At 38.8% G+C, this 13751-nt stretch overlaps 1 protein-coding gene across 1 annotated transcript in view; it reads right to left on the bottom strand.

Moving 5' to 3' along the window:
• Positions 1–13137, bottom strand: part of col5a3a (collagen, type V, alpha 3a) — a 67669-nt gene extending 54532 nt beyond the window's left edge. Inside the window, exon 1 of the mRNA XM_079870935.1 lies at positions 12843–13137. Coding sequence (XP_079727061.1) covers positions 12843–12921 — 79 coding nt within the window. The 5' untranslated portion in view covers positions 12922–13137. The remainder of the gene's footprint in view (positions 1–12842) is intronic.
• Between the last annotated feature and the right edge of the window lie 614 nt (positions 13138–13751).

The raw sequence follows: 13751 nt of genomic DNA, 5'->3' as shown, positions 1-13751 counted from the left end.
TAGTGTATAGGAATTTACTTTAATGCTACTTTATTTTTTCCCCACCATTGACTGAATTTTCCAGATATCCATGTTTTCACTGTTATACGGTAGGGGGCGCTATGACACATCTTCTAGTACAGAATCTCCGGATCAAAACACAGGAGAAGAAGTTGAAACAAGTGATAGAAGATTGCTCACGCAAAAGTAAAATAACGTGATCATCAAACATTAAACAGCGTGGGGTTAGGGTTAGGGTTAGGTGTGTAAATCAAAACTGCTTAATGTTACCAAATTAAATGAAGCGTAACCCATGAAGAGAAAATGACTGTGAAGCTTTGAGTGTTGGACTCGATCTGCTCCATCTGTGTTTTGATCATCGTTCTGAATCTGATCAAGGCGTAGTCTTTGACAAAAATGTGATTTTCTCTACTTTTTTGTTTAAAATGTTGCCTTTCTTTATGAAACTTACCGACATTCAAGTGTTGTTTTTAAAATTAGTTAAAGTACAGTTAAAGGTATTTTTCAAGTACAAAAAAATAACATTTGAACATAGTATACTGCAAGTGCAAAAATAATATATAAATAGTAAACTATAAGTATAATGTTATGTTCACTTAAAGAAAACTTAAAAGTATCCTTGCAGTATAAACTACTAGTAGTTTACTGAGAGTACATTTCAGTGTACTTTCATAAACTAAAAAAATTACTACTTGTATTAGACTAGTATACTTATAAGTTCATTTGTAGTACAGATGCATTACAAATGAGAAACCTAGTTGTGTACTTAAAGTTTACTACTCTTACACTTATAGTACACTTAAACATAATACTTTTATATACTAAAAGTGGGCCAATTTAGCCCCAAGCAGTATTGAAATAGTACACTTACAAGTTTACTACAAGTACACATTGATATTAGTATACTTACTACATAAAGTATACTTAAAAATATTCTTGAACATTACTTAAGTATACTTCATAAAATTAACTTGAAGTATACTTCTTTTTCGTAAGGGTAGTTAGGAACACTGCAAGGAATTTGAAGCAAAGGACTAGAGCCTGATGGCCCTGCAGCTGTATTATTCACTTAGCCAAATCCCCTATGGGTCACAGCAAGAACGAACAACAAGCTGAGAGTTTGGCTGCCGTTAGTTTGCTAATATGCAGCCAGCTCAAAGTGCGCTGATCTACTTGGAAGCTTCAAGATGAAGTCACGTTCAAATCAAGGGCCACAGCTGGATATCGATGGGGTGTCATTATGGGATAGAGTTATGACACAGTCTAGTCTGAAATAGTTAAACACACACCTGACAGCTGACACCTGCCAGCACCTCTTTCAAAAAAATGTCTCCCTGACTTCCACTGTCCAATGTTTACGATCAATTGAAATGCATTCACAGGAAAGTTATGAGACATACATTTTGGCATTTATAAATAACTGCTGTTGATGTTTCACTGATATTTTACTGAGGTTTGCCTAACCACAACCCTTGGCATGTGTGTCAGATGCAACACATACCCTAAATTTAAATTGCCCTCCTGTTTCCATGGCCCTCCTTTCTCTCCTCTGTTAATTAAACATGTGGGAAGAGTTTATCCATGCCAACCAACTGCCTGCCTGAAAAAAAGTACTGCATTTTATGGCATTATTTATTTGTTTAGCAGATGCCTTTATACTGGGTTTGCTCAAAGCATAGCAACAGACTTGTAAAAAGGCAGTGCAGAAACACAAACACAATGGAAAACATCAGGTACTCATTTTCAGACAGTGCTGTGTCAATTCATCTTCCATTTATTACATTACAAAGACCTTGCAAATAAACAGTTTTCGGCTCAATGCCTATTGTCTCTCAAACACCCATAAATGCGCCACCCAACTCAGCCACAATTGTTAATGTTCACTGGTTTAAGTTCACCAGTCTGAGGTGAAATGTATTTGAGAGAGATATGGAAATACAACCAATTGAGGGGGCTGGTGTTTTTTCCTTTCTATAAACTATTCTTATGCTCTCTTTTAAATACACATGTACACATACATTTGTAGACACATACACACAAGCGCATGCAGAAACAGGTCAGTAAGTCACTGATGTTTATATGTCTGAGCAGCCATGTAATCTGCGTCAAAATAGGCCCAATTATCACAGGACTCGGCCTAGCAAGCATCAGACATCTTGACTCGACATCTGTTCCAAAACCATAACTCTGACTGCAGTTTAATCCAAAACCAGTCAATTGTGAAGTCTAACAAAACAAGGAAATGACCCTGACAAACCCTGTGAAATACATATACACAAATGTATAAATCCTGTTTTTTACCATATTTTTTATTAAATAAACACAGCCTTGATCAATATTAGAGATATTTTTAAAACAGTGGTGTGTGTGTGTGTGTGTGTGTGTGTGTGTGTCAGTCATTGGGGGGAAAAAATGTGTCCCCATTAGGAAAACAGCTTATAATTCATACAATGTGATGTTTTTTGAAAATGTAAAAATGCAGAAAGTTTTCTGTAATTTTAGGGTTAGATGATAGAATATACAGTTTACCCACTTAAACCACGTGCTCAACATGTCAATATATTTTGTCCACCAAACGATGAGACTGAAATTACAGGAATGGTTAAAACACAGCACTGTTAAATATCTGCCCTCTGACCTCAGAGAAATTCACATGACAGTAATAACAGTGACCCATTGGTTTGAGAACAGGAGGAGAAATGCCTCCTCTGAGTGAGAATTCTTCAACACATTCCCAAGATACTCACCAACTCATGGTGAACATGTTCATAAATGCTCTCAAAACAAAGCATCCCAGACACACAACGTCATGTTACTTCTTAAGGAAATACAACTGAATGGTGCATCAACATTTATGACATTAAACCAATAACATCTCAAACTAACTAAAATATTCTGTGAAGTAAGAATAGCAATGTTTGAGATATTGCATGGGAAACCAGACTATTATGTCTACAAAAAAACTTAAATGGGTACAAAGTCATTGTGTTTACAAGGGCATCAGTAGTGGAATAGGACATGAAACTCACATGCCCAAAATAAACCCCGGTTAACAAATCTTCTACAAAATAGATTGAGATCTCCTGAGGTCTAGAAATGTTCCTCCCCCATCATCATGAAGGGGCCTAGGGCAGGTGGCTGGACGCCATGTTGGATATCCGGAGCCAGTCCCGTAGTAACATGATGATGCTCTGAATGTCCGCCAAGAGCCAAACCTGAGTCAAATCACATTCATCAGAGGTTGTGAAACCCAAGGCGGTGCTACCTGTCTACCTGTACGCTTCAGCCAAGTGCTGCTCTCACAGATCTACCTGTAGCCATCTACACCTGTCTGGGTGCGGCCGTCTGGCACGTATGCTTCATCTGCTGGGTTTATACAGTAGAGACTGCTTTCAAGCATCACCTCAAATAACTGCTGAACGAATTCAAGATTTATGCGAGTTAAACACAAAATTTCAGCAAATGCAAATTACTTTGAATGCTTGATGATTGAACCTGCTCACCCCACAAACACATTTATATGTGTATCTAGCACTAAAAGGGATAGTTCACCCAAAAATAAAAATTCTGTCATCATTTACTCACTCATGTCAATCCAATCCTCTATGACTTTCTATCTTCTGTGGAACAAAAGAAGATATTTTAAAGAATGCTCCATTGACGTCCATAGTAGGAAAAACATTCTATGGAAGTCGATGGGGTGCGTCAACTGTCTGATTACCGACATTCTTCAAAATATCTTCTTCTGTGTTCAACAGAAGAAAGAAACTCATACAGGTTTGGAATAACACGAGGGTGAGTAAATTATGTCAGAATTTTCATTTTAAAGTTAATATATTTTAAATGTTCTAAAGTCATGATTACAAATGTATGATTTCAAATACATTTACAATACATGATATACAAGTTTCAAAAGAAATGACTTTAAAATATATTTGAGTTTATCATGAATACTTGTTCATCTCATCTCAACTCATTATTTAACCATATTTCAAAAGTAATTGTGAAATTACATATAAAGATGTACTTAAGTCCTACTCAAGTGGGTCAAAAATAAAAGTTCAGCCAGTTGCATTTAATCTAAATTTAAACTATAATACATTTCAATGCCATGTTTCTGAAAACATTATATTATTTATATTACATTAAGTATATTCTATTAAAGTATATTCTTTACATTATAAGTATTTATGCTAAAGTGCACTTCGTTTTCACAAGGGTATCCCATTAATGGATAGTTGTCACATTGCATCCCACTTCCCTTATGCATGGGGTTTCCAAAAGGGGTCAGAAAAACATCAAAACAGACCAACTCAAACATTGAAAATACTATTTTTAGAACATTATACGATTACTATTCCAATCTATCTAAGTAAACTGTGACTGAACCGGGTGTGCTAATATCTGTAACATAACACATCGTGGTTTACACTGGCTGCACTCACCATGAACATATGCTTAGAGCATCAGCCTTGTTCTCCTGCTGTCTCCGCAGTTCTCATACTGTCCTGCATCTTTATTTACTAAAAGAAGTTCACTTGGGATGGGAGTCCTGATTAAATGATTAGCTGTAAAATACACTATAATTTAAGGGAACTCCCTTTAGTGTTCATCATTCAGCAGAGGCGTAACTTTGTTTTAAAAGGTGGGCGGGACAAGAGTGAGTGTGGAGGGGAGGGAGTCGCTAAATCAATCCTACTGTATATCAGTGGGTACAATAACAATTGCAGGAAAAAGTATCATTACGATGTCCGGAAATCAATTTCAGTAGTACATTGAGTTTAATTTATCAACATAGAAGTCACGTTTAACGTGATAGTTTCATCCTTACTATATCACAATATATTGTCAGTCACAAGATTCTTCACGTCAGTGCATAAATACATAGATCCGCAATACATTTTTGTGTTCCCTAATAGTCTGGTGGTAGTGATTTTGTTAAGCGTATCAGAAGTCCTGGGTTCTAATCCGCCTCCGTTTTTTTTTCTCTCTCATTAAAACCAAAGATGTTCATCACTGATTGCATTTCAAGAGTAGGCACAAGCCACTAGAGAGCACAGTTGCCTTCCGCCACTGATAACAGTGGCAACGAATACTCACCTTGATTTCAAGAACAACACATTCCAACGCCAGAACACTTCTTATTTAACAAACAAACAAAACGAATACTCTGACAGTCAACTAGTGATGCTTCTTTTGTATTAGGTACATCCGTGCCGCGAGATGAATCATAAAGTGGTGGGGACGTCCCACCCACAAATTATGCCTACGTCAGTCAGTGTTTGTCCTCCCACATTGATTCCACAGGACCACAGGAATATTTATCACACTGTGATAATGACTCCAGCAGTCCACTAAGTTTAACTTGATATGAAATACTATTATAATTTTACATACAAGCAGAGCCGGACAGATTTCTGTGTCTAAATCTGTGACAAACAACATTCATCACCCTTCTGAGGTTGGATATAATTGAATTACTGGTCTTGACCCCTGACCCTCAAGAGGCCTGGAGGCTGGAGCCAAACCTTATACACAGCAGGAGCATTGAAGCGAGGAGAGATGGAACAAAACAGCTCAGACATGCCCCAAAGGCACTCGAGAAACGCTGTCCCAGCCCACCACCCCTCAGCCACGGTCACACACTTTAACACTCTTTCCACATTAGACAAACAAAAAAAAACGCGGTTCAAATCTCAAATTTCCTTCTGTGTGGTGTTGGGTCCTATTTCACATCGTTTGTCTTTCAACATACTGTTTTGTTTGTTCATACTTCTCCAAGAAAGCGTAGGATGGTGGTTTAATGCGTGGAAATAATCAACTGATATCTCCCCAATGGACTAACGCTAAAAGAAACAGATGGACAAACTGCTCAACAAAAACGTTTGTGAGCTTGGAGCATAAACGTGATTGAGATTTGAGTCCGGGTCTGTTTCATGTTATCGCTAATTTTTGGAAGTCGTTCAGACTGGTGGCTGGATGCTGTTAGGAAAAACCTGGAATCTCCCCCACCACAGCAGCGAACTCTTCCCCTTTTGGAGTCACGCTCCACTAAACCCACAGTTTGGACGGAACAAGATTGTTTAATACCATTTCATTTTGCTCAACATGCAACCAGATCCCCAGCTGAAAATAAAAGAACCCTTGCCGAATCTTCTATTTCTCTATGCGTTGAATTTTTGATGGCAGTGGGAACAGCATGTGGGCTTAGAGACGGCGCTGTGAAGCACAGTGGGATACTGTATCCAACACACTTAGAGTTTGGGAGCTGCTGAGTGGATGACACTATTGTGCCAGGGAGCTGAGCATCATTACACATCAGTCTCACATTCCTTTGACTGTAAAGTTGGTTCTGTGATATTTGCTCACTGCGAGACTTCCAGCCGGGCCCACTGTACGTGGGACCACAAAGGACACACCTGCATCTCTACAGTATATCCCTGACTGAACACTGCCACCCCAGTTTACACATTAAAACACACAAACCCTCCTTGTCTAAGATACGCAAGCGTACTGGCACATCAGACAAAGCTTTCCATTAGGCAGTTACTGTGAATTCCATAATGAACAGTTGTAAGTAAAGGTGTGGTCACATTTACCGTTGTTTAGTGGATTTTTGTGGGCAAAATCCAGTTTCCACAAGATCGGAAGTGGAAAGATTTCCCCACGCAGATTTAGTAACTGGTTCAACTTGGTCATATGGATTCATCACTCACGACTCATGACTAACAGGAAAAATGCTTTGCAATGCACTACTAAAAATGCACTACTCAGATTTAGGGCCCTATCTTGCACCCAGCGCAATTGACTTTGTACACCGACGCATGTATCATTCCTATTTTGCACCCGCGCAAAGCGCGTTTTTCCCTCCACAGAAGCACGTCGCTAAACTAGGGAATGAACTTGCGCTCCCTGGGCGGTTCAGCGCAAAAAAGGAGGCGTGTTCAGGCGCAAACGTTCCCTCATGCTATTTTGCAGGTTTAGAAAACAGTTGCGCCACTAACCAGGAAAAAATAGTTTAAAGTCAGTGGCGCGTTGCGCATGTTATTCATATGCTATTTTAAGGGCGCATGCTTGGCCATAATCAATGTAGCGTGTGCACAACGCGCATACACTTTGATTCTCTCATCTACACAGAAGCAGCAGTTTTCATTTTTGCAAATCATACATTATTACGATAGATAGATAGATAGATAGATAGATAGATAGATAGATAGATAGATAGATAGATAGATAGATAGATAGATAGATAGATAGATAAACAGTTTATTATAAAAGCATACATCTAGCTTACACATTTACCCAAATTATCATACGCCTTTTTAACCGAAGTTAATTTGGGTGGGTTTCTCCATCCCCAACGTCCCTGACGAGAGCGTTGCTCTCCTTGGCTGTGAACCGATCCGCTATAGAACAAGCGCGCCTGCTCTTAAAGGGAATGTGAGATGACGCTCTGATTGGTTTATTTCACGTTACGCCCAAACCACACCTATGAATAATGAAGCTACTTCAGACCAACCCATTTTAGATTTGCGTCGGGCGCAAGAGTCATTTATCCCGCTGGGAAAATAGCAACAGCGCCAAGACCCGCCCACAAAGTTACTTGCGCTTTGCGCTTTGACACTTGCGTTTCAGATCGTTAAAATAGGGCCCTTAGTATAAAATATGCATTTGGCATGCTGTCCGAGGAGAGGGCCTCAAGTTCGGAATTTCCAGCAAAGAAGAATACAGCAGTTTAAATAGGATAGAGATTCATAACACAGTCAAAATAACATGACATATTACTCATGATCATCCTTTAATTTAATTGGTTCAATTTTGTGCAAAACAGCATCCACCTACTCCCTCTGTTACTGGCAAAGCAAATTTAGATATCAAAATCATCCGAATCGTCAAAACCATGGGGTATATCATGGGGCTATTGTATTTGGATGACTAGCCATTGTCTCAAAGTTTCCACTATTTCGACACACCAACCTTAATACATTTTGTTCTCAATTGTTAAATGTTAGGCCTGTAAGTTTTTTTTTTTTTTAGTTATGGTTAGTTTTTAAAAATTCCATCACAACCGCCTGTGTGCATGTATACTATAAATGGAGTATGCTTTGAAACACTATACGGACAACTGTGCGCGTGAAGTATATTTTGGGCTTGACTCAACTAATGGTGTGATTTCAGGTTTGACAAACAGTGTTCAACAAGAATCCCTTTTCAAACTCCCTTTGGTGTCCCTAGATGTGCTGAAATCTTTGCTTATCTAACTGATCTTTGATAAGCAAGTGACAATCTTTGCCTATCTAATTGAAATTTCACAATTTCAGAATCGGATCAAACACTATTGTCTCTTTAAAGAGAGGAAATTGAGACATTATAGCAGAGACAGGCCAGTCATACATATATGAATGGGAGAAATCGCAAAGTTAAATGTGACTGTAGTCCCATGTTACAGTTAAAAGTCAGCATGAAACTTTTCTTCTTTATTGTGATGTATATCTGAGTGAAATGGCTTCTCAAACAAGAAAAAAATGTAGGCCGGGACTTGATTTTGTCCATGGGGAATTGGTTGTTGTTTGCTATTGCTGTTATCTCGTGAGTGAATTATTTAATCTTTCCCCATTCAAGAATACAGGAGCTGCATGACTAGAAATAGTTGCCTCAGGTAGTTATGAATATGGCCACAAAGTAAACTGAATTGGGAATTTTGGTGGGAAACAGCAGGAGAGGGGATGAGTATCATGATGTACATAAGGACATCACTCCTCTTAAAGGATCATAAGGCCTTTGATGCAAAATACAGTATATGGCCATATAGAAAAGAACATGGAGCTCTGCTTCTGTGAGCCAGATGTTTGTATTGTTATTGGATGGATGACACATTTTGCACAGCAGCACCATTGGCCCAAGTTCATCAGCAGCAGGGAGGCATGTCTGTTTAGAGAAAGAATGGGCTCTTTTGAATGGAAACTCCCATACTCATTGGCCTCTTGTCTTTAAATATTCTCAACCATACTGTTTCATGTATTTGTTTGTTCAGTGGGATCAAAAGGAACATGCATGGCTGCTCTACTGCAGGAGATCCCAAACAGGCCGTGTGAAAGGTGAGGATCGGGGGCGGCAGAGCGGGAGGCACGAACAGGCATGTGGTAACACATGATAACCATAAAGAGAAGATGCAACATCGGAAATAGTCCTCTTAGAACTCAAGGCCTTTGAAGAAGATGGGACAGATAGATTGGATATAAATATGGCGAGGAAGAGAGAAAGAAGAATCACAAACAGAAAAATTGCCTTTGTTCTCCATGTCAGACATGACAACAAACTGTGGCTCTAAAGTCTTAAGGTTAAACACATGAAACTCACACCAGACTTTCTCGGGGTGATCAGGCAAATACCCGACAGCTGACTCAACTAACCACATCCTGCTCCGTCATTTCAGGATGCACTGTTGCACCAGACAGGAGTGAGACCACTACGGCTGTGCATCTCGCATCTCCTTACATCTCTGAAAATGCCTTTCATACCGAGATGAAGTCTGACTTATCTGACCTGATCAGCATTTATAAGGAATATTAATTTTAAAGGCAATTTGTTCCAGAAACATTTTTCGTTATGCTGGTTGAAAGTCTCTTCACATCCTGATAGCAATCACTATGTTAAGTAGTCTAAATATATATATATATATATATATATATATAAGTGCGTATCTATAATACGAATTTTATTTCTTGTGCCATTTATACGGCAAAAATAGATGCACGCAAAAAAAAAAAATTGCAGTATAAATGCCACGAGAAATAAAATTTGTACTATAGATATGCACTTTCATGAGATCGGACTGGTATTTCCACACCTCCGTGCACCTGCTCACACAGACATCCCTTTTCATCAGCATGTTTCATGCTATGAGTTAGACATACGTCAGTCAAGAGCACCGCGACCGAAACAGCAGCCGCCTTTTACAGTTCCTCCTGAACCAAAACAACCAGCTTATGCTGTGTTCACGCCAAAACTACTGTAATTTGGAATAGATTTTGGAAACCCATGACATAATACTCGGAGCGGTTTGTGACTCGAATTTATGCGTTTCAATGGCAACACTATCAACTCCGAAATGAATCTGCAGCAGTCAGGTGGTACAGGTCAGAGCTCTTTAAATTGTTTATGTTCAATTTTATTGTAATGTAATGTGCTTTGAGACATGAGGTAGTTTAACGGCGTCTCTCGAGTCGTGGCGCTTTTGTTTTGCTCCCCGCTGTGTGTGTTCATGTGTTTTTAAGGAGGCGTGGCTTTGGAGACGCTCTGAAGGGAGGGTGGGATCTTATGCTTTCAAAGCTAACTCACTATTGCTAGCCTCTCTGAAAATTGCCTACCCTACCTTTAAAGGAGAACTCCGGTCAATTTTAACATTGAGCTCATTTTTTTGTAAATTTGGAGTGCTGTCAGTACAGAGAACAACGACAAAAATCGGTGTTGCCTACACCGTGTTATCCTCTTTTTAAAATTTGCACCCTGTTGACTTCAATGGGGCAAGTTTTAAACCTGCTTTTAGCCGGGTAAATCTGACTGCAGTAGATGTGAAAGATATGAATAAAAATGATGTTATTTCAGCCAGCGCACATACCTGTATTTACTTCCTGTTTTCGGTCGAAGTCCACAGTAGTCGATTGTCGAGTTCACGCGCATAGGTTTAGTACGTACGATCATGCGCCCGAACTCGACAATCGACTACTGTGGACTTCAACCGAAAACAGGAAGTAAATACAGGTATGTGCGCTGGCTGAAATAACATCATTTTTATTCATATCTTTCACATCTACTGCAGTCAGATTTACCCGTGTTCACTCTGAAGGAATCACTCACATGGCTGTGCACTTATAATGACACATCAAGGATGTTAAGAGGCTAAAAGCAGGTTTAAAACTTGCCCCATTGAAGTCAACAGGGTGCAAATTTTAAAAAGAGGATAACACGGTGTAGGCAACACCGATTTTTGTCGTTGTTCTCTGTACTGACAGCACTCCAAATTTACAAAAAAATGAGCTTAATGTTAAAATTGACCGGAGTTCTCCTTTAAGGGATATTGACTGCAATTAAAAAATCTGCCCATTTATCTATATCTTCCAGCAGCACTCAAGCTGCATGAACTGCACAAGTTTGTGTAAAACCTGACGATCTTGTTCTCCAGCATGATTTGAGGTGATCAAGAACATATTGATAATAATCATAATGTTTCTTTGTTCCATTTTTTTTTTTTTTTTTATTTGCTGGCTTAATGTTTATGCCTATACAGGTTGCACCACCCCTCACTTACAGATACATGTGAGTGTCAGTAGCTTAGATGCACTGCACCACATTTAGAAAAGGCAGTGATTATATGCTCTATACTGTATGTAATCACTATAAACATGCCACTGACCTTTCCACACCAAACATAATAGCAGCATGTATTGTGTCATATTTTTATGTTTGTCATACACATAAGAGACCACCAAAACATTGCAATTATGATATTTGATGATATTTTTTTCTGCATAATTAATAAATCAATATAATAGAATAAGTTACTACACAATACAAAACCATTTTTCAATTGCCCACATCTTACGCAGCCTGGTTTGGGGTTATGGCGTTGACATATATACTAAATTTGTACAATAGCACAGTTGGCCAACCGCCCAACAGGAATTTTAATCTACTGGAGTAGGTCAGTAAGCACTCATTCACCTGTGTCTCAAGTCAACGTTAAACTGTTTCACAGCAAACCGACATGGGTCACGAGTAAACTCAAACATGACGTGACACTCTGCTGGAGAATTCCCTTCCTTGACTATTCCAACTATGTAACTACACCTGATTAATGATATTACCCTAATAGAGCATAAAAGGATGAAAAAGCAAAAACAGGACAGTGTTGTGAATTGTTACACCATCAGTTTGACCTATTAGATGGGTCACATGCACATGACTACTACCTTCCTAAGGTGACAGTTGAATTAAGTCTTTGTACATAGTAATGGATGTTAAATTACAGAACTAGTATCATCTGAATCAGCAAGTTTGTGAGTTTAATATGATTTATAGCTAACCAAAATCAGTTAAAAAAAATTATTGAAATGTCACATCTGATCAGACTCCCCAGTGTACTTCTTCTGGACACACAAAGATTGTGCTGATGTGAGACTGAGTAACGAATTCTAAAATTGTTAGGGGAAAAAAATAGGGCGGGGTTATGAAGGGGTATTTTTCTTTTTCTTTTTTTTCTTTTTCTTTTTTTTTTTTGGATTGGCACAAAAATCCAAACATTCCATTAAAAAAAAGAAGAAAAAAAAAGTTTCATTTGAAATATTATTGGAAAGCGTAATCGTTTGTGTGTTTGTTTATTTGTTTGTTTTAACTGTAGCCTATTCTGTAATTTAATACTTAAGACAGCTGCAAAGCACCGAATAAATCACGCAAAAATTAATATGCAGTCTAAACTATGAGTAAGTGGAGTAGTATGTTGGAAATGCTTCTTTTGGGAAATTTAAAGCGCATTAGCGGCTGTCAGTCATCCTGAAACTCAATGAACAAGTTCAAACCGGCGGAACAATGAATATTCATTTATCTCAAGCTTCCCCCACAAGCTCGTTATAAAATGATTAAGGGAAAAAAATCTAAGCGATGCGCGCAAATTCACACGAACACATTCTGCACAACTTTTCTAAAACATGCTATTGACTCCGCATCTGTAACAAGTGCACAGGAGATAAGTATGCAATGTCCCAAGGTTTAAAAGTATTATGAAAAGGCTAAAAGCACAAGTGAAAAACTATTGTTTTAAGTTTTTATGTAGGCCAGTTTACCTGTTTGCGTCGTTGTGGTACACAGAGAGAGAAGAAGCGGTATAATCGCGCAGACCGCAGTGTCCTTCAGCCGCCTCATGTTCAGGACCCGTTACCTCCACTCACGCGCTTTATCAACACCAGGAGATTACGACTGAGAAAGCCCACAAGCCATATGCGAAGAGAGAAAGAGAGAGACAAGTGCTCCGGTCTGTAGTTGCACAAGATGGAGAGGCTTTTTTTTCTCTGAGTATCCTCCTCTCCTCCAAGCTCTGTCCCTCTCATTCAGTTTCTGCCTCCTCTCACTCCTTTCCAAACTTTCTCCCACGTCCCCTCCTCTCCCTCCAATGATGCGTTTATCTCCAGACTCCGATGTTTAACGGTGCCCCCATAGGACACGTGTCAGAAATTGGATGTTATATGACGTTGCTTGTGTTTATACCATAACACAACCTAATGTAGTAATAGCCTACAGTGAAGTTTTAAAGTAACAGGAAAATAAATCTTAAACTACAGCCTAAACTGATTTACTGGTCCAAGTCTGGTCTTACTGGTTTTGGACCCTTTTCTGTTGGTCAGGCCATCTTTAAAAGGCTATAACCAGCTAAGACCAGCAAACCAGCTTTCCCAGCTGTGAATAAATAGCTATTTTATTCAGAAATTCAAAAGAATAAATAAGATTAATACACAACAGAAAAAAAAAAGAAAAAAAAAAGAAACAAAAGAAATCATATAGGCTACTCTGTCAGCAGGTTTTTGACACTCCATAGGCTTCAGTAAGATAGGCTATAGCATTCAATTTAAAATTGTACTTTTCACTTATAAGGCTCTCCATAATCTAGCCCCTTCATATTTGTGTGAACTACTTCATGAGTATTCACCTCGATCTAGGTCTTCTTCTACTGCGACTCTAGTTATAGGCCCTACCAT

This window comes from Squalius cephalus, assembly GCF_949319135.1.
Source record: "Squalius cephalus genome assembly, chromosome: 1".
In the NCBI taxonomy this organism is placed as follows: Eukaryota; Metazoa; Chordata; class Actinopteri; order Cypriniformes; family Leuciscidae; genus Squalius; species Squalius cephalus.
Note: the sequence above shows the minus strand (reverse complement) of the source record. Positions and strands in the feature narration are given on the sequence as shown.